The sequence below is a fragment of the Bombus vosnesenskii genome, unplaced genomic scaffold (genome assembly GCF_011952255.1).
Source record: "Bombus vosnesenskii isolate JDL3184/JDL3185 unplaced genomic scaffold, Bvos_JDL3184-5_v1.1 scf7180000014105, whole genome shotgun sequence".
In the NCBI taxonomy this organism is placed as follows: Eukaryota; Metazoa; Arthropoda; class Insecta; order Hymenoptera; family Apidae; genus Bombus; species Bombus vosnesenskii.
In genome coordinates this window covers 779,764-799,165 of record NW_022883371.1, presented here as the reverse complement: position 1 = coordinate 799,165, position 19,402 = coordinate 779,764, and the positions used below count along the sequence as shown (strand labels likewise).

General features: G+C 40.9%; 1 protein-coding gene across 2 annotated transcripts in view; it reads right to left on the bottom strand.

Moving 5' to 3' along the window:
• The window catches only part of LOC117239544 (zinc finger protein 395), an 88,817-nt gene that overhangs the window by 43,688 nt on the left and 25,727 nt on the right, over positions 1–19,402 (bottom strand). For both annotated transcript variants that reach the window (XM_033505199.1, XM_033505200.1), the window contains exon 2: positions 8,734–8,894. In XM_033505199.1, coding sequence (XP_033361090.1) covers positions 8,734–8,894 — 161 coding nt within the window. The remainder of the gene's footprint in view (positions 1–8,733; positions 8,895–19,402) is intronic.

Below are 19,402 nucleotides of genomic sequence, written 5' to 3'. Positions count from 1 at the left end.
TCCAAACGAGACAAATCGAAATAATAAAAACTAATTAAGAGGCTAAAGTAACGTGATCCCACCAAAGAGAAGTAGCTAAAAAAAGTGTTTTTCAACGAAACTATCGAACGTGATCAACCTGAAATTTTGCAACGTTATTAAACCACGTTTCAATCATACGCTAAATGTATTTCGAGTAAAGATAACGAATTTATTAAAAGAACATTAGCTAGAGTGTCCGCGAAGAAATTTTCTGCCATCGTGTGGACCAGAATATATTGGTGTTAACAAGCAATTCAGTATGTTTACAGCATGGGACCTTCTTCTATGATATTCTTAGACCAGTTCTACAGCCGAAACTCATTTATTTTCAATTAGCGTGGCTTCACAGCGTGGTCTTGCCTTTACGAACAACACGAAATAGCATTCATTAGCGGAAAGCGACTCGATAATGAATCTTGCAATCGCAAAGACGAGTTGAGTCTATTCCAGTGTTATCGTAGAACCTGCGAGAACTCTTACTTCTTGGGTATTTTGTCCAGCTATGGACACAAAAGATTAGTCTCATAACTAAAAACATACTTGTAAGCGAAAAAATGTAACGATATCGTTTATTACGATAAAATGATGGCAAAATACGATAATGGCGAAATAACGCGAAAGTCATAGGCAAAAGAATTAAATCGACCTGACAAACGTATAAGAAAAGTCCAATGAATACTTCGACCCCTTTCTGCGCGTATAATACGCTCCTCGACGATAATAATCTCTGAACCGAGGCACAGAATGACCGATCCAGAGACCACCCAGTTTGACTGTGAGTAGAAGACGGATCGAGATCGACGCTGATTGAACTCAATTAACGCGTTAACGCGCGACCAACGAACAGATCAAAGGGACAACGGACCGCGAACTCGAAGGGAACTGGAAATGGGCCGATCGAAACGGGACATGCAGTAGTCCTGGGGGATGGGAGGGGTTGCTAGGTACCGGTAAGGCTAGCATATACGAGTACAGAACGTGGTAGTGCACCTGACCCATATAGCGACGCGGTATTGATCGACCTAATTCTGTAAAGCCGGCCGCCTCCCCGCCCGCAGAGATTGCCGCCCGAAATTACGTAAGCTAACCTACTGACTCACTGCACCCGTTGCCGCAGCAGAAACTTTCAGTTGTTACGCCCGTGTCTTTCGACTACCAAACTCTAACACACCCTCTTTGCTATTCTCAAGTTTGGGTCACATTCGATGGAAAATCGACGAGTCATCGAGAAGCACGTGTGTAAGGCGAAAAAGAATGGGAGAATTTTTAGGCAATGTTGGAGAATTTCGGGGTTTCTGCTATACAATGAGGTTGTCGAGGGGAATCGAACGACTCTGATACGCCCTGTTCGTTGAATCTCTCGAAAGATTAAGTTACTAAATGATGGAATAGTCTCTTCCTACGTATCATTCCCGTGTTTAACAAAATAAATACTTTTGATAATAAGGAACGTCGTCAGGGATCGAGACTTTAAAGGTTGGCGGCGATTTCATTCGCTTTTATTGTCAGAAGCTATAAATTCTGCTACGTGGGTGCAAAGAAAATAGATACACCGTTCGGTATAATTAGATGATCAGCTGGTCGAAGCATCCATTGCTTCGAACATTCCAGCACGCTAACCCACCCATTACAATTTATCACTACTAGTACTACTATCTCCATTCATTCGTTCAAGAAGACAATTACAATCGCGACGCGGGCGAACACTTTTCCATAATGTCGTCGGTATGACATTAAAGAATCGTACTAGTTAAGGATTACAAATGTAGCGAACTAGTTCATGTGCTTGGTAAAGTCACTTGCTTCCGTTGTATAGAAATGTCACCGTATTAAATCGTTTCAATCACTTGTACACGAAATACTCCATACGAATAGAGTAAATTCCCGAAAAGTTGACTTGAAACACTTTCAACGGCGGAATAACTTAGCTAAGGGGGAGAACGCTGTGGCGGGCAATCAGGAAACCATAAAATCTGGTTAGTGAAGTATTCATTGGCGAACGTTCACTAGGAAGCAGACAACGTGCATAAGCGTCGAATAATTTAATCTCGTTTGCGCTAAAGACCGCGATTGCGGGCGAACCGTGGCCGTCGAACGAGAATCAGCGCGAACGGATTGCCTTCCGAGCGCGAGATCGCGAAGTTCATGAATTAAAAGCCGGGCAATCGATAGCCGTGGAATAATTGAATCTCATTGTACGCCGAAGACGATGATAATCGTCGCGAATACAGAACGATCCATCGTGAAAAAAAGATCGAGTATCTGTATTACGTTTTTAATAAGCCTGAACGCGTTAGTGATGGCTTCACAGTGAAAAAAAAGCAGCTACCATTTATCCTCGAGTATAATTAAAACGGAGCTTCGAGCGGTATTTGTACATTGTATCTGTGTCTTAATCAACTGCCATACAATTTTTTATTTATTCCTGCTAATTTTTTAATTCTTCTTCTCGTGTTGGTTTACCAATGTTTCTTTCGGTATTCGTTACTTCCTATTCTCTTTCGCTACTAACGTTACTTTAAGAAAAGAACGTAGCGAACGAATATTAGCTTTTAAAAAAATGTGAATAGCCGAACACAGAACGGTCCATCGAAAAGATCAACATCTCCATTTTCATCATAAAAATCACAATTTATCCCTGTCACGTTGTTATTCCCCCTCCTACATCGTGCTGTCAGAACAGGAAATTAAAAACCGCGTGTGTGCGCTAAACAAATGTAAAAGCGAACTAGAAATAAAATTTCAACTGCGGCGATAGAAAATTCCGCGAAATTCGATCGAAACTCGACATTTACAGAAAAATCACGATCTATTCGTACGTGCCACTATGATTCCTCCGTTTCGACGTTTCCCTTAACAGAAAATTCTTAAACTTCTATTCGCCAACCAGAAAATAAAATGTGAAAAAGAAACCCAAACTACGCGAAACTAAAATTAAAGCTTCGACGATCACCTGCAAACCACGTGACCAATGAAAGCATAATAAGTAGTTGCCATTGGAAGAGAATCGCTTGCAGTTTCGTTACGAGAGAAGAGCATGATCTTGCTCAATTTACGAACGTCGAGTTGCAGTTGCAATTGCGCTACAGAGTAGCAGAATGCCCTCGCGTGCATGATTGCGTGTGAAAGGCCAAACAGGGCCATCGTTCGTTCTACGAAACGAGGCTAGACGGTGAAAGAAGAAGAAGAAGAAGAAGAAGAAGGAGAAGAAGAAAAAGAAGAAGCTTCGGATGAGTCGGGTTATTCGTCTTCCATGAGCAATCTTCGTTGTAATTCGAAAATTTTATCGATGAGAAGCCATGCATCATAAAGTTGCTTCTTGTTAGGAATAGTTCGAGTGAAAGGAATTTTCGAGGATGACGTTATTGTGAACGGAGAAGGGTAGGTCGTTCTACGGGGAATTTTAATTCAGTCACGGAATATTTTCGTTGCATTCTACTACACTTTCTCGATGAAAGAAACGATTAACAGGAATTGATCTGTTTCGAAGTTTATAAATGCGATTACGACAATGGAATTTTTCAAAATCATCCTCGTTTGTAAAGAAATATCAAGAAACGCTAGCACAGGAAGAAAATATCGAGTATTTGACCGAAGATAGAATGTCGGAAGAGTATGGAAAATTCCACCTAAATCGAAGACCTAATAACCTAATAACCTAATAACCTCGTAACCTCTGCTAGTAGTTATCCCTTTGACCCATTAAGTTCATGTACATTCTCATAAATCGTTCTCTCTAAACTTGAATACAATATCACAATCTATAAAACGACGACAGTTAGCTTGGCGAAATTGTTAGTTCGTCGTCTATCGACGACGGCCGTGTTTAGAGAATTAAGCAAAAAGCTTCGATCGACTAGAAACACCATCGCTATGTTGATGCGTCAGGCCCAATGTCTTGTACGCACGTCGAACAGCGAGCAGCAAAACAAAAGCAACGAGAATCAGCTCGAAGGAGCCCGGTTGGTTCAGCCTCGAGAGGCCAGTCACCGGTGATGAATTTCGCGCGAGATCCTTGGCCGCGACGCAAGGTCTCGTTAAAGCCGGTAGCCGAGGGGCCCCGCGTGCGCTTTCGTCATCGATACACCATCGAGACTGGAAAGGCATTCGATTTCTCTCGCGAGAGAGGCCGTGGTGTGTGTGACCTCTCCTTTCACGTGGGGCAGGTCGTGCCAGGGCCAGGTGCGACAACCTCGGCCGAAAACACCGACGCAGGCCGTCTACCTGCGTGGCTTCGCCCTCAGCTACCGGACGTTGCACCTTCACCCCTCTTCCCTTCTCGGTATCCCTCCTCTGGTCGAAGTCGTCCTTTGTGAGGAGGATGTTCGAGGCCTCGGTCGTGCACGACTTCGTCCAATGGGGGGAAGAAAAAAAGGTAAAAGAAGGAAAAGTCGACACCGAGGTCGTTGGCATCGTGAAACTGCCGTTCTACCCTTCTTGCTGAGGGGAGACGATTATGGCGGTGAGGAGAGAGAAAGAGAGAGACAGAGAGAAAGAGACAGACACACAGACAAGCAGACAGACAAACAGAGCGAGAAGGAGAAACTGCGCGGCCGAAAAAGATGAGAGATCTCTAGACACGGGTGGGTGGAAAGATGCGAGTTTTGAAACTTCTCGACGAGAGGCTAGATTTCGGGGGAATACGTCGCTTTCTATTTTTTTGATTGGATACGGTTGACGGATTCTTACGAGGATGTTAATAGGATTTGATGCGATAACGACCTGCGCTGTGACAGACAGTTCAAACTCGGGCTGCTGTTGTCATTTGAAAGCGCGATAGGTGTACGAGTATTGGCTTGTTCTTATGATTCGAAGATGACGGTTGCGTCGTGGAAAAAACAAATACCGTTGTTGTTAATATCATGTTATCGAAATATACCGCGTGCAAATTATTATGATGAAAGTTGTTTGAAGGCGAAAATGAAACGAAGGTGCGTAGTCATGTTTCAATCTCGATAGAAGTCGACATTAACTGTGCTAATAACATGTATGTATAACCGGGCATAGTGTGGAATGTGGAACGTCAAAGCCTACGTGCATCACGGCAGGAACTCAATCAGTCAACCATTTCCGGGATATCGATCAAATACAAGAGGACCATGAGACGTTTCCGCAACATTGTACCGAGCACACGTACATGCATCGTTCTTTATTATAAAATAGAATACCGCAAATAAATTACCATGAGGGAAGACGACCGCCGCAACGATATGTAAGTATAATTCTTTTCAAGCATCCGTTTCAACTTTTTTCCATCGTTCAGCCTATTTTTTATCGGGAGAAGAGAGCTTATCTAAAGGACCCACGAGTGCATTAATATTCAACCCCTTGTGTTGCAGACAAACTCTTCTTACCTTGGAGCATGCGTCGCGTCGTGAAATTGCACGGGCAAGGAAACAATTCAACGTTCATTATTCAGTCTTTAAAAGTCTTGCCGGACAGATATATCCCCCTACGAAGTGCAGTCAAAGAGGTTTCAACGAACTAAGTTGTCTCATGGCGGTCGTACCACGCCATAAAAATGAAATTACGGTTTTGTAACGCTACAACGCGACTTGTTATTTCACAGTTCTCGGTCCTAAATCATAAAATCTACCGCTACACTTCTAACTAAGTAACTGTACAGTTTCGGCTACCTTCGTATACGGCACGAGACACCTGGAAGGATGCGCGGTTTAATACCCTTGAGTCTCTTAAGGGTCGGAAAACATTGTTAAAAAGAATTTGCTTTATGTCGTCGTATATTGTTTTTGGTAGCTTTCCTTCATGAAGTCATATATTTATTTTATTTCCATTTTTATGGGGACATAAAAACTTAAGTCTAGGTTCATCGGTGACCTATAACAGCAGCCAGAAATAAAGTTTTCATTAGCTTGGTATAAATACTCGCTGATTTACGGGTTGGCAAGGGACGCGAAGGAAAGTAACATTTTCAAGAATTTGTCACGCTTGCTATTTGCTTACGACGAAATAATCCGAACTCTCTCTTTAAGATTCCTAAGCACGTTTCTAAATGGATCTAAGAAATTTAATCGAACCATCGAAATATCCGACGATATCTGGCTGGTTAACATCAGTTCCTAAAAATCTTCATTTAAAAAGCGTCTATTTGACAGAAACAAAATCTCACTCACCACACTAAAGAAATAAATCAATCAAATTCGAAGAAGGTATCCCACTGGGAGTAGCCATCCACATGTTATATTATTATACCATTAAGCTATAATATTTTACCAAATGTCCTACTGGATAAATTGTAAAATGTAAATAAATAAATAAAAAAAAAAGAAACAAAATTTTCACCAATGTCAGCCCCGTGTCAAGACGAAACCTGTGAAACGCTGGAATTTTTTAAATCATCGTTCGATCCGCCGTGTCATCGACCGCGTAATTCCTCGAAATCATTGAACAGGAAAATCCTACAACTGACGAGTTGTTCGAGTTCTCGAAATCATCAGACGAACGAACCTAAAAACAGGACAACATACCCTGCTAGACAAAATCCCCGCCCCTCGTAAAGGTCAAAGCTCTCGCCCGCCTCCGTAGAAATTCCGCGCTCGTCGATCCCACGAAACGCGTTCCCCTCTGGCCAAATCGCGACGGTTGGATCGGATTCCGGGACGTTTCACGAGGGTGAGAGCCGAAAGCACTTGGACGACTGCGTGCGGTGGAAAGGCGAGGGACAGGTGTCCGGCGAGGGTGCGTTCACGGTCTAACGATTGGCAACCAGACGCCTTTTAACGCTCCCCTGGTGCAACGTGTGGGTGCGCGCAGCCTTTTTCGAACTAGCCGGAGAGATACCTTCGATTTTTAGGCGGAACACGCACACACAGATCGAATATGGGGACATGCACGCTCGTATACAGGGTGAGGCACGCAAAGCACGACGATAGAATCTTTCAGAGAATATTAAAAACGCCGGAAAGTGTTATTAGACGAGGTTGAAACCTATTAGGCGATTGATCATTGTTTAAAGTTTATTCTCAAGAACGTGAATGCACGATATAAAAAATTGTTCGCTAGTAAAGCCGAGGTGTTTTACGAAGCCTGATATTTCTACGCTATGCGAAAACATTCGAAAGATTTTTAAATCGCTGATTCTTTCGCGAACCTTTTTGTACAGTTTTAAATGTGCATAAGCGTAATGTATTAAGTTGCCGCAAAAGTTTCTTTCGTTTCATAAGTGAAATAATAGATGCACAACATTTTTTATTTTATATTCTTTCATGGATTTATGTACGATCCATTTTGTAGTAATAGAATAAACCGGATCTAACGTAGTTCAATAAAATAACATAAAACAAAAAATGTTCTGCATTTACTACTTCCTTATAAAACGAAAGCAACTTTTGGGACAACCTAATATATTCTAAACGTAATTGAACGACTACAATTTCTCTGAAATATTAACATAATCAAAAATATACAAAAAACATGTGAATTGAACGTATACATGTATTTTTTGATTGCTTTTTTCTCACTTGTATTCTTGAATGATTTTGAATATTTCATTGAATTCGTTCGCATACACATTCACGCGGTTTCTAATATGGTTGTAGCTATGTATTTTCGTGATCAATTTTTTAGGAGGACATAACCTAACATACAAACACTCACCACACTAAAGAAATAAATCAATCAAATTCGAAGATGGTATCCCACTGGGGGTAGCCATCCACATGTTATATTATTATATCACTAAGCTATAATATTTTACCAAATGTCCTACTGGACAAATTGTAAAATGTAAATAAATAAATAAAAAAATTTTTAGGACAGCGATCTTGAAATCTTCTTCACCCTAAAAAATTGTTCCCTTAAAGAACTTTAACTTCGTTTGCCGATATTTTTCCACGTTACCGATACCGCCAAAAATGTCTAACCGTTGCTCTTTGCACGACTCACCCTGTATATACGTATGTATGGGTGTGGTATGTGTCTACGTGTGCGTGCACGCAGGCTCACACGAACCCACGCTAATCTAGCGTGGAAGGGTCCGAACGAACATCCAGAATTTTTCGAAGGGAGAATTTCGCGTTCGGTTACGACAATAGACGTATATCGTCTTCACGATCTTCTCGCGGTCACGTTGCAATTTTCGTTTCTTTGCTTTAAAAGCAATTTTTCGAAACTCCTTAATAATCGTGGATCACTTTGTACTTTTACGCCCAAAAATACCAATGATGCTTGAAGCGTATCAATCGGTAAAATTAAAGCAAAGCAAATGAATCTTATGTCGTATCTCGTTCGATAAGAATTAGTCGAGTTAAGGTCGATGGATTGCAAGAGTTGAATTATACTTACGATTTGACGGTTAATGTTCTAACGGAAGGGTGTAGCTAGCGGTGATCCATTGGATTTTGGGAATGGGAATTGCGAATTCTTGAGAGTGATAGGAAATCTACAGATATTGGTTTTGAGTTAGTTGGCTCGCGAAAGGATCGTTGCGAAGATGAAAGGAATGATTGTAATTTTAATAAATATTAAAAAAAAAAAGATGAAAGGAACAGAGAGAATAGGAGGTTTTGCGAAAGAGGAAATTAATTGTCAAAATATTAAGAAGATTATAAGACATCTTTTCTGTGAATTACCATTATCCGAATGACTGTTCTAACTCAGTTTATGACTCGAATTTGAAATTCGCAGGCACGGTTCGCGTGATATGAAATTGATATAAACAAAGTGAATAAATGGGACCAATTAGAGACTTACCCAATTACATGTGGTACATCAATGGAGTGGGAAGACGCCCGCTTACGATCACCAGCCATATCGGCGAGTCTAGCGAAATCTGTATCCTGATCAGCTAGTCGGGCGCTCTTACGTGACTCGAGCAACCTGACCTCGTCTATACGTTTAGTCAGCCTCATCGTCTGCAACAAGATCAACGTACTCCCATAAGATGAAATGTCATACTCAAAATTTACACGTATTATAAAAGTACCGGATTTTAGAAAGCAAACACTCTTTTTTCAATCTACGTACATATTGCTTGACTCTCGTTACCAACAACACATCGTAATCTATCATACTATAATAATTCTTAGCAATTTTTTTTATTTATTTATTTACATTTTACAATTTGTCCAATAGGACATTTCTTAGCAATGACAATCGGACTGTCATATTCGATTCTCGGGAGAAAGTTTGGATTTTTGAGCGGCACGCGATTCCCACTTTCCCCCGATTCACCTGCGCCGGCCGGTTAATCGCGCCACGCCGGTGATTACTTCCTCGTAATTACTCGGCTCGCGAGCAGCATTCCTGACCACGGAGCGGACTAGCCCCGAGAGATACGCGTTATTCATGCGCGAGTTACGTCAGCCTGTGTTTCCCGCATTCGCAATGTTTTATTTGCGTTTTCCTTCGCTTCCTCTTCGATACGACTCGACTTGTCTTCATCCACCAGAACAATCTGATATAATTATCAAACGAAACGTCGAACGATTTCCACGAGTTCTCGTGCGAACGATCTCGCGCGCTAAGCTTTACGGATATTCGAGACACTTTTCGACGATTCACGTGGCTCGTTGATAGCCCGCGATATTTGGCAAAATTTCCATTCTATGATATACGGCGTAGGTGATATTAGGTTGTCGGGAAAGTCTTTTTTGTTTCATAAGATGATAGTAGATGAACGACAATTTCTGTTTTATATTATTTTATTGAATTAGGTATGATCTATTTCGTTATATTTCTATTATTATGTTCGTGCATAATTCAATAAACTAATATAAAACGATAAACATCGCGCGTCTATTATTTCCTTATAAAACGACAGAAACTTTTCGGACAACCTAATATGTTCAAGTATAGGTGAAGAAGAAGTTAAGGAAATCCTTGGAATCAACTTTTACTCGATCGAACAATGCGAATTAACCAGAGAAAAAAGGAAATTGCAAAGGAAATATTATCTTAACGCAATTTCGAGTAACAGGCCGACTGATTTAATAAATTAACGCAATTGCAAAATTGATGACGATCCAATGCACGTGCAAAACGAAAAGGTAATAAATCGAGCAAGTTACGCAAACGACGTAACCCATATGTTACCTTTCTAATCGCAATAAAACAAACAGAGGCCGGATATCATTTGAATAATTGCCAAGTTCGCGATTCCACTCGACTTAAAAATCTAGAAACTCGATAATAAGAGATAAAATGTACAGCCGTATTGCCAATCGCAAATTCCTCTGTAGACCGTTTAGATGAAAAATGGACGATGAAAGATGACCGGACTGAGGCATGATTCACATCCAATTTCTGTTGCGCTATCGCAGAACGAGGCTAATTTAAGCGATTTAGGCGAACAAATTTATTAAACGTAATCTTACGTGGTAGTTTTACTTTTCTTATTATTTGTTCTTTCCACTATACGCGGCAGTGGACAAAAGCAAGTTCAAAGGATAAGCGGTAAGTGGAAATACCATAATCTTACAAAGAAAAAGCAACATTGCATTTGGATAAAAGCAATGAAGAAGTACAGATATATTGACCAATGTTGGGCGGGCGGTGGTTAACCGAAGCGAGTTCCAATTAACGCGTCAAACGCATGGGAAACGCAAGCTAATTCATTGGTATTAGACGTCGTAATAATAGATGAACAGGTACACGAACACTAGTTAACCCTACACGCGGACCGGGAAACGAGATCGCCGGAACGATCAGCTCGTTTTTCCTCGAGAAAATGTATCAGTTGAAAAATACCAGTACTGTTAGGCGCATGATGGATACTCTCTTAATGAGAGCTCGCTTACTCGGAAATGTTTTCCATTCCTTTGGTTGCTCGGCAGGCGAGAAATTTGTATAAATGCTTTCTTATATAATTACCTAGTAATTTTATCGATGATATTAATGACTTCGCAAGTTTTGTAAGGTATACATTTCTGTTGCAGTAATTTCCTCTACACGCACACACACACACACACACACACACACAGGGTTTATTATATTATTCTTTTCTCTAATCTCTCTAACCAGTGTTTTTTTCCAAATTTTCCGCTAATCGTTTCTTCGATCGACGTCCTATCGCGCAATATGAGAATTATAAAAAGAGAAACGATATGTTAATTCTAAAATACGATAAAATAACCAGGTAACCGTAGTTTAACTATGCAAGAGCGCGGAATTTAAAGGAAACTTGGTCAAAGTAATCGAACCACGACCACGAATGATCCAATGGTTAATGCACCATAATAAAAAGCGCATCTAAAGAGAAGAAGCAACACAATGAACGTGTAGAACGATCTGAAAATCCGAACACAGCGAGGAAATGGCTGCTCCATCTGTCGCGCAAAAGGAAGAAAGGGTCCGTGTATCCGGAAACGTTGAACTCCGCGCACGTATACGCGGCCACGCAGAAAACGATCGGAACCGAGCCAGCAAACAGTTTACCCGTGGCAACGTCGTCATTATATTCGCATTATCGTGCCTCTGGCCGCGCGACTTGCACAAATGCATCCACCGTACGAGCTGTCGAGCCCTTGGAAAAAGCATTCGCCGGGTTTCCAGCCGATTCAAACGCGTGTATCTCGAACTTATTCGCTCGCACGCACTGCACGCGCTTGTAATTGCAAGGAACGCGTGATACAGAGGCTATGCAACTAGCATGCGATCAGCAGCCTCTCGCTACCGACCCACGACTATCTTCTCAAAAAATCGAAACCGCGAATTCCAAAACGCCGCAAATTCACAACCGATGTTTCGAATCGGAAGATCAGTTTCTTTGTTATTCTTAGTCAGCTTATTCAAAAAATGATATTTAAAAATAAATTCTTTGTAAGAAGAATGGGTGGATTTTGAGAACGTTTGAGAATTGGAATGGACTCGCGGGCAACCATGTTGGCGTTGCTCGAATTCGTAGACACGCAGATTTCTGTGCTTATACTTCAGTGATAATATATCGAGAAGAGATCAGGGTAAATATATTTTCATTGTATTTTTGGTTAACCTAAACGTGATACTGTATACAGCGGCTACAAAAGATATTGGCACATATGCGTATTTTTCACCAAATTTTCAATTATATTTACTTTGGATAAATATAACCGAGGATAAACACGGTTGATCTTCAGCCTTTTTGCCAGATATTATAATGCAGCGTTTCTTGCGCGAAAGTACTTCGTGTTAGTGGCGTTTAACCTTGTTCGAGAGAATTAGATTTGGTCTCGTGTCGATAGGTGCATTAACCGGTTAATGGCATACTAAATACTATGTGTATACAAATACAGGAAATTAATATCCGCGTTCGGTGTTGGCCGTGCGGCTACATTTACATCTTGGCTACTTTAAAATTCATCGACGATACGATTATCCCTTGGTTTCGAATGAAATTTAATGACCGGCCTGCCTGTTCAATGAAACCAACGATTTCAATTATCTTTTTTCTCCATTCTCTTGTAATCTCGTTTAAGCGTATAAAATTTTCCGCTTTTCTATTAAGGCGTACATATTTTTCAACTCGACATACAGATAAATACGGATATTACGCTTTAACTCTAACGATAGTATTTTTAAATAATCGTAGTGTTCTTAGAAAGAAGAAAGAAGCTTATTTACGAGGATATGTACATACATTCAAGAAAGTAGAACAATACTAAATCTATACAGCCATAAACTTAGCATCCAGCGACCTAGAAATTCAACAAACTGTTGCGTGAAAACCCTTAAGCTACATATTCGTTTTCCTTCAACAACTGTGTGCCAACCCAATAGATCCAAAATCTTCAAGCGAAACAGCCATCGAAAGTTTCGACCGGTTCTAATTCGACGTTCAAGCATTCTATTTTTCTTGTAAACGACAAGCCACGTCTTTCGAACATCTTTTGGACCTTAATCGTGCGTGCGAGAGAAGTTAGCCCGAGCAAAGTGTTTAAATAGCAACTAAAAAGATAAATTACGAGGCAAAGGGTTAATCATCCTCCAAATAAGAAAAACCGCCTTCCAATTTCCTCGATTCCTCGATCTATCAACCAGTTGATGAAATCCCGCCCATAAACGGTAGCAAAGTATAATAATTCTAGGTTTTATTAGGGTTTGCGGGATCCATACGGGGTATACTACCGGCTACATCGATGTTTCCAGTCCGAAATCGGCCGATCCACCTCTGCGGAAGCTTCTTATATAATTTTAATCCGGCCGGTAACCGGCAATGGGACGAGATAGGAATCACGCGCTGCTGAATTCGGCATGTAAATACGCCATGTAACGAATGTTACGCATGCCACCACGTTCCCACTCGAAATTCTCACTGTCGCGTTGCCTCACGCACACCGACTACCGTTAGAAATCAATTTCGAGCGTAAATTTGGACGGGTTGCTGTAATAAGCAGCCAGCTCCATTCTGTATATATTTTTAGCAGAATATTCTATTTTGAAGAAAATACGTATTTTATAAAAAGAAACAACCGAAAACGATAGATAGCTCACGATATAAAATTCTCTAATGGTTCGTTTCTGTAAGAGCGAAGAAAACTTGCACGATTCTAAACTTTCTATTTCTTAAACAAATTTTTAATTCAGTATACTGAATCTCTCTCTCTTTTTCTCTCTGATTTCACGTGTCACCGTATTCCATATAAAAATACAAATTTGCTTGTCACACTCGCGTTTCTTGGTTTTGGTAAAAAAAGTAAAAGTTCAGTGAACAGAAAACGCACAACTTGTGCGATAACAGCGTATCAATTACAAATCATCGAAGCAAAGATTGCGTAAATTCGGAATCAATGACGAAGGTTAGTAGACAGAAATAAAGTCGTAAGGAGTAAAATGAGAGAGGAGAAAAAGCAAGCTTGTGCGTGAGGAAGACATTTTCCAAGTTGCAAGTACCAACTACCCTCGACTGTTAAAATACGTCTATACGTCTGTACATGCAGCTGGTAGACGCTTTTTCGAAGCTAATCTACGCGTAATCGAAGCTAATCTAGCCGAAAAACGCTCCGCTTTTTATTTTCATTTTTTATCGGTCAAACGCAGTTCGTTAATCGCTCCATCGTTCTACGGGCATTCTCGTGAATGGAATATCTTTTCGCGAACACGTGGTGGGAATCGACTAAAAGTTCGAGCTTTCGGTTGAACCAAACGATCTACTGTGCAGGCGACGTTGAGTTTCGTGCGCTGGCCAAGGATAGCGACAATTCCTGGAGGATTTAGTGCTCGGATTTATGAATTAGGAGCTTCGTACACGTGTATATTGGGTGTTAAAAAGATACGATCCAAGATGTTTCGATCAAGAAGATACAAAATCAACGTATAATTACCTACAAAAGTTCTTCGTACGCGTGATACAAATGCCATATTTCGATGTTTCCAAACGAAATTAGAAAGACGTAGAAACAAGAAGTGGAAACAATGTGAAATTCCAACTCGATCGAACCCGTGTATAATCGCGTATAACTGTACTGCGCAGACGAATTTCGCGAGCATAAATCAGCAATCGTGAGCGTCGCGACACGCTCATGGGACCGCAACTACCGCGTTTCCCTACGCAGATTTAAGATTCCGCGTAATTGCAAAAGACTTCAATGTTTGATAACGAGCTGTTCCCTCGACCCGCGCCCCCTCAAACATGTTCACGCGGCATGGAACGTGTGCGTACATGCGAGAGAGGCGTTCAAGGCCGACCAGGCTGACACCGATTAAACATTAGGAAAGCGGAACGCGACGACGTCAGAGCCGAAGAAAATCTACGTCTATGAAGTTCTCGAGTCTAGTTTCATTGGTTTAAAGCCTCCAGCTGAGTAAAATGTTTGCAAACGTTGGCTAACGTGAATTTCAATCGGTGGAACTACGAAGTGTACGAAGGATTGTGAACACTTGTGAATTGTGAACGTTCGAAGCAATGTTGTTGCAAGATGCAAGATTGCAAAATGGAGTAAATAAAAATTGTGAATGGAAAAATGATATGGAAAAATATACAAAACATGCAAAGCAGTTATTATAATACTTAAAGGGTGGAACAAAATATTTTTAGTTGCATCGGCGAAAATGTCAATTGCCACGGACCTCTCCTACTGCCTTTTAATAGCATCAATGTTGTTAACCGTTGCTACAAATTGTTCGAAATGTTCACATTTCTCTTGACGGTATCACAAATAAATTCAACCAGCAATCAAGAGTCGTTTAACAGAGCAGTATTTAAAAGTGTCATTGCAATAAACAGAATCCTACTACGTTCATCCGCTGCAGTCTATTTCTTCAGTTTCGACGAAAACTTTTGCGAACGTTTCGGAGCACAGAAATACGGGTTTGGTGAGTAGCCGCTTTAACACGGCCGATCTCTCGTTATCGAAAGTCGATATGCAAGGAGGGGGAGGAGGAGGAGGCCGGTCGGTCGGTTGCGGCCTTTTTTCCGCTTGAACTCTATCACCTTCGTAGCGGTGGCTTAAAGGCCAGCAGGAGGACGGAAGAACGTTCAAAGGTCATACGCAGACGACGATCAAAGGGGTCTGCCGTATGAGAACAGAAAGAAGCGTATCGAGGTGTATCGGGAAAACGTGGGAGCAGACAGGGAGGAAGAAAACCGAAGGAAAGGAGGAAATCTATTGAAAACGGGGAACGGTAGAGGGGACAGCCGGCTGCAAGAGGAAGTACGCTCGAGGTCGCCATGCTCTCTGGCCGTGAGCCACGTGCGCTGCACTCGACCGCACTTTCACCGTCCACTTTCAAATTTCTCCCCCTCTTGTGCCCGCGATTTTTCTCCTCCACGCGTTCCACGGCTCTATCCAGGCTTATCTGAAACAGGATAGAAGACGGTCTACCGCCCTATCTCTTTCCATTCATCGCAGTTTTGGCCCGACGCGACGCGACCAAGGGATTTCGACGTCGTCGTGCAAGAAGTCGTCGACCTTTTCACGGTTCCAAGACCGAATTCTTACGCGAAGGATCGTCGCCTTCCTCCTGCCTGCATACCACAATGTGACGCATTTGTTGTATATACAGGGCGTTTCACAATTTGGGGATACATTTTCAAGCAAAGAAAAATGTTCGATACGATGTACACAGGCTCGCAAAAGTACTCGAACGCTTGTGAATAACTTGTATGGAGATGTATACGTTTCATATTCAAACGAAGAAGTTTATTATCGGCGGATATTAGCCGAGCATGAATTTTTATTGTCCCTTTTTAAGTTAAGTGCGTCAGCGTCTTTCAAAAGAAATCGTAGTTTACTGCATCAAGAGGCTCGCCGTACGACCTTTGGCCGATTTAACTGCTTCAACCGCGTAATAGTAAACACCAATTAACTTTGTGATTTTTACGGTTTACAATCCTTCTTCAGGTACAATATTAATAAACAACATCCTCATCATCGCGAACGATATTAACCGAATTGCATACTAAATGATTATATACCCACGAATAATAACAAGAACAGCAATATTGATAATAGTAATAATGATAACAATTTTATTATATTATTTTATTTTATTAATGATTTTATTTAAGTTGCTAAAAAGTGGAATATGTTTTTGTTTTGATACGCAGGCTCTATACGCCAATTTTTCTCTAATCCTCTGTATCCGAATATTTGAAGAGATCTGTATACGCGTGCGAGCATCGGTTGCCGGCTTTGAAAACACAGTTGCGTAACAATTCGTTAGATAACTAGACACGAAACTCGTGGCTCGTGACGTCGCGAGACTCGATTCGCTGCGAAAAATTTCTCGAACACGGTACAGAGCAAGTGCGCCTGATAGAGGAGGAATTCTGAATTAAAACTTCGCAGCAGGTCGGTTTTAAGCGTGCGTTTGGTATTGACATTGATTCTCTTCCTGTGACAAGAATTCTGAATACTTCGATTTAATGTACGAGCATGCGTATAATGTGTTTATATCGTCACTGAGATTTATTGGAAACTACGTTTCTCGATTCTTCTTATCGTGCATCGTGTTTGTATTATATACCGCGATGATTGATATTGTTTCTTCCGGAATATAAAATGACGACCGAAAGAAAAGACGAGCGCCCTTCCGTCAGGCAATTCCCTTATTCCAGCAACTTTAGACTTATTCCATCTTCTTATTAGATCGAACACTGAAAGTTCCACTGTACTACGTTGCATTGTATGTGACGTAGTGTTAGTAGTAATGCAAAGCAAAAAATTGTTCAACATACACTCAAGACACGATAGTAACAGGTTTCACCTGTTATTCACAACTTCTATACTCTACTGCAACCAATTACACGCTTCATAAAATAAGAAATCCTGTTCCCAGTTAAAAAGCAATGGCTGCTAATTCGCATCGAACAAATCCAAAACGAAACTCTTTCCAAGCAAAATGACGTTCTAACTTATACACTCCTATCCATAAATATGAAAACATGTACGGTAGATGTGAGGGGAAATGAGGCAAATCTGGTAAATTATAGTAAATTATTACCAATGTTGATTCAATATGCTGGATATTGAATCCATATCCATTGCATTTTACGATTACTTGAAATTTTTGTATTCCAAAAAAAAAAAAGCAACCCACGTTGAACCAACCCAAACTCGATGAGATTTCCTCGAAACTACGGTAAAACACCAGCGATCGACATCGACCACTCGGCAATCGGAAAGAGAAATCACGCTTTTTATCCAGCTTGAAATTAACGAAATTAGGTGCAGTGAGCAGCGCTCTACATCCCCGCCTTCCTTCTCTCCATTTGCCACCAATTTTTTTTTCTTTTCCTTTTTCTTTTTCTTCTTTTAATTGTATCGCGTCAACCCATTGCAGATACGAAGCAACGGGGATACAATCGAAACGAAATATTCTCGAAACGTTCTCGAGGGAATGACTCTCGTCGAACGACGAGCAGGACACGGTGGCTTGCATGGTTTGTGTTCACCGCGAAGTGGGAGGTTGCGAAACGCAATGTCGGGTGAAAGTGCATTAGCTTCATTTCACAAGGTACTCCGGTGCCGCGCTGCGGACGCCGAATTGCTTGCCGGCAAAGAGTTTCGCGAACGAACGAACGAACGATCGTGTTGCAACCACGCGAACCGTTTTTGTTAGGCAACGAAATTCACTTGTGCAATGGAAAACGCGATCGGGATGGGTTTAGTAGGCTCGCTCGCTCGGCAGACTCGTTGCTACTCGCCACCGCCGCCGCCGCTTTGAAATCTGTTACGTCGGTATAAACTCGTAATTCGTGGTTCGTTACTGTTCAATGGAATTTCCAGAAACGGTGGATGTCGTAAATGGAAGGGTAACGATGAATGGAAAAGTGAGAGGGATCGGGGAGAAAGGCAGAATGAAACGAACGGGAGCGCGGTGATTTGGTGAAGTTTAGCGAGTATGATGATACATACTGCTCTCGTTAGCTAGGTTTTCGTTTGAGCACGTCAGAAAGAAAACTGACAGTTGGTTCGATAAGCTCACTCGTTGCAGGAAAATCGCAAATAATAGTATATTTTGAGCTAAAAAAAAAAATATAGGATTTATAACATCGTAACTTTCATTCTGGTTGTTAATTTATGGACTTGATCAATGTGGCTTCTGAACAATGGTACGGCATTTAGCCGTGCTATTTTTTTGTTTTTTGTATATGTCAGTCTTGTTAAATTTGGAAATTTGCAAATCTGAAAATTTGAAGGTTACGTATAACGAATATCTGGCGGGTATACTTTAAAATCAAATTATTCGTTTCACGATTACTTTATCGCAGCATTCGTCCGATTATTCGAGATCGATTCGATTACTGAGAAATGATTTGTTTAGAGACAAGTCACGTATGGAATTTCGCGGAAGTCGATTAATCGCGAGGCACGAATGTGCGACAAGATATATTCACGAATCACTATAGATGAGTTACTAACACAAGGCGAGGTCTATGTGGAAGTTGGATGTTACTTTAATAAACATTGTCACTTTTGAACGAGCTCAACACGAACAACTGTTGCACCACAAAACTGGTATTACATCAACGCATATTTACGTGAAACACACGAGTCATCGAAGTTCGATCGTGTTAGATCTTTAGATAATTACCAACAGATAATTACCAATTTCCAAGAGAAACAATTCGAACGAATTCTTTGCGTCATCCAAGTATCATTCTTCTCAGCTGTATAACTATGGGCATAATTATTGTCATTTATTTCTTTGCAGGAACTGGTAACGTTGATAAAGACCTGCGTTATCAGAGATTAAAAGGATTCGGCTTGATTCAGAAAAAGAAATAGTTGATCAGTTTAGAAAATTTCGCCAAATACCATGGGTGAAATATATATATATGTATATTTTTGCATGGTGACATTTTCAGCAAATGCTCGATGACCTTTAAGTGACATGTTAACATATTAAGCTAATGAGCAAAATGTATGAATATGAAATGTTTCCAATGATCAAGATTTAGCACGGATATTCAAAGTTTTATGAATAAAATCATAAGCTTCTT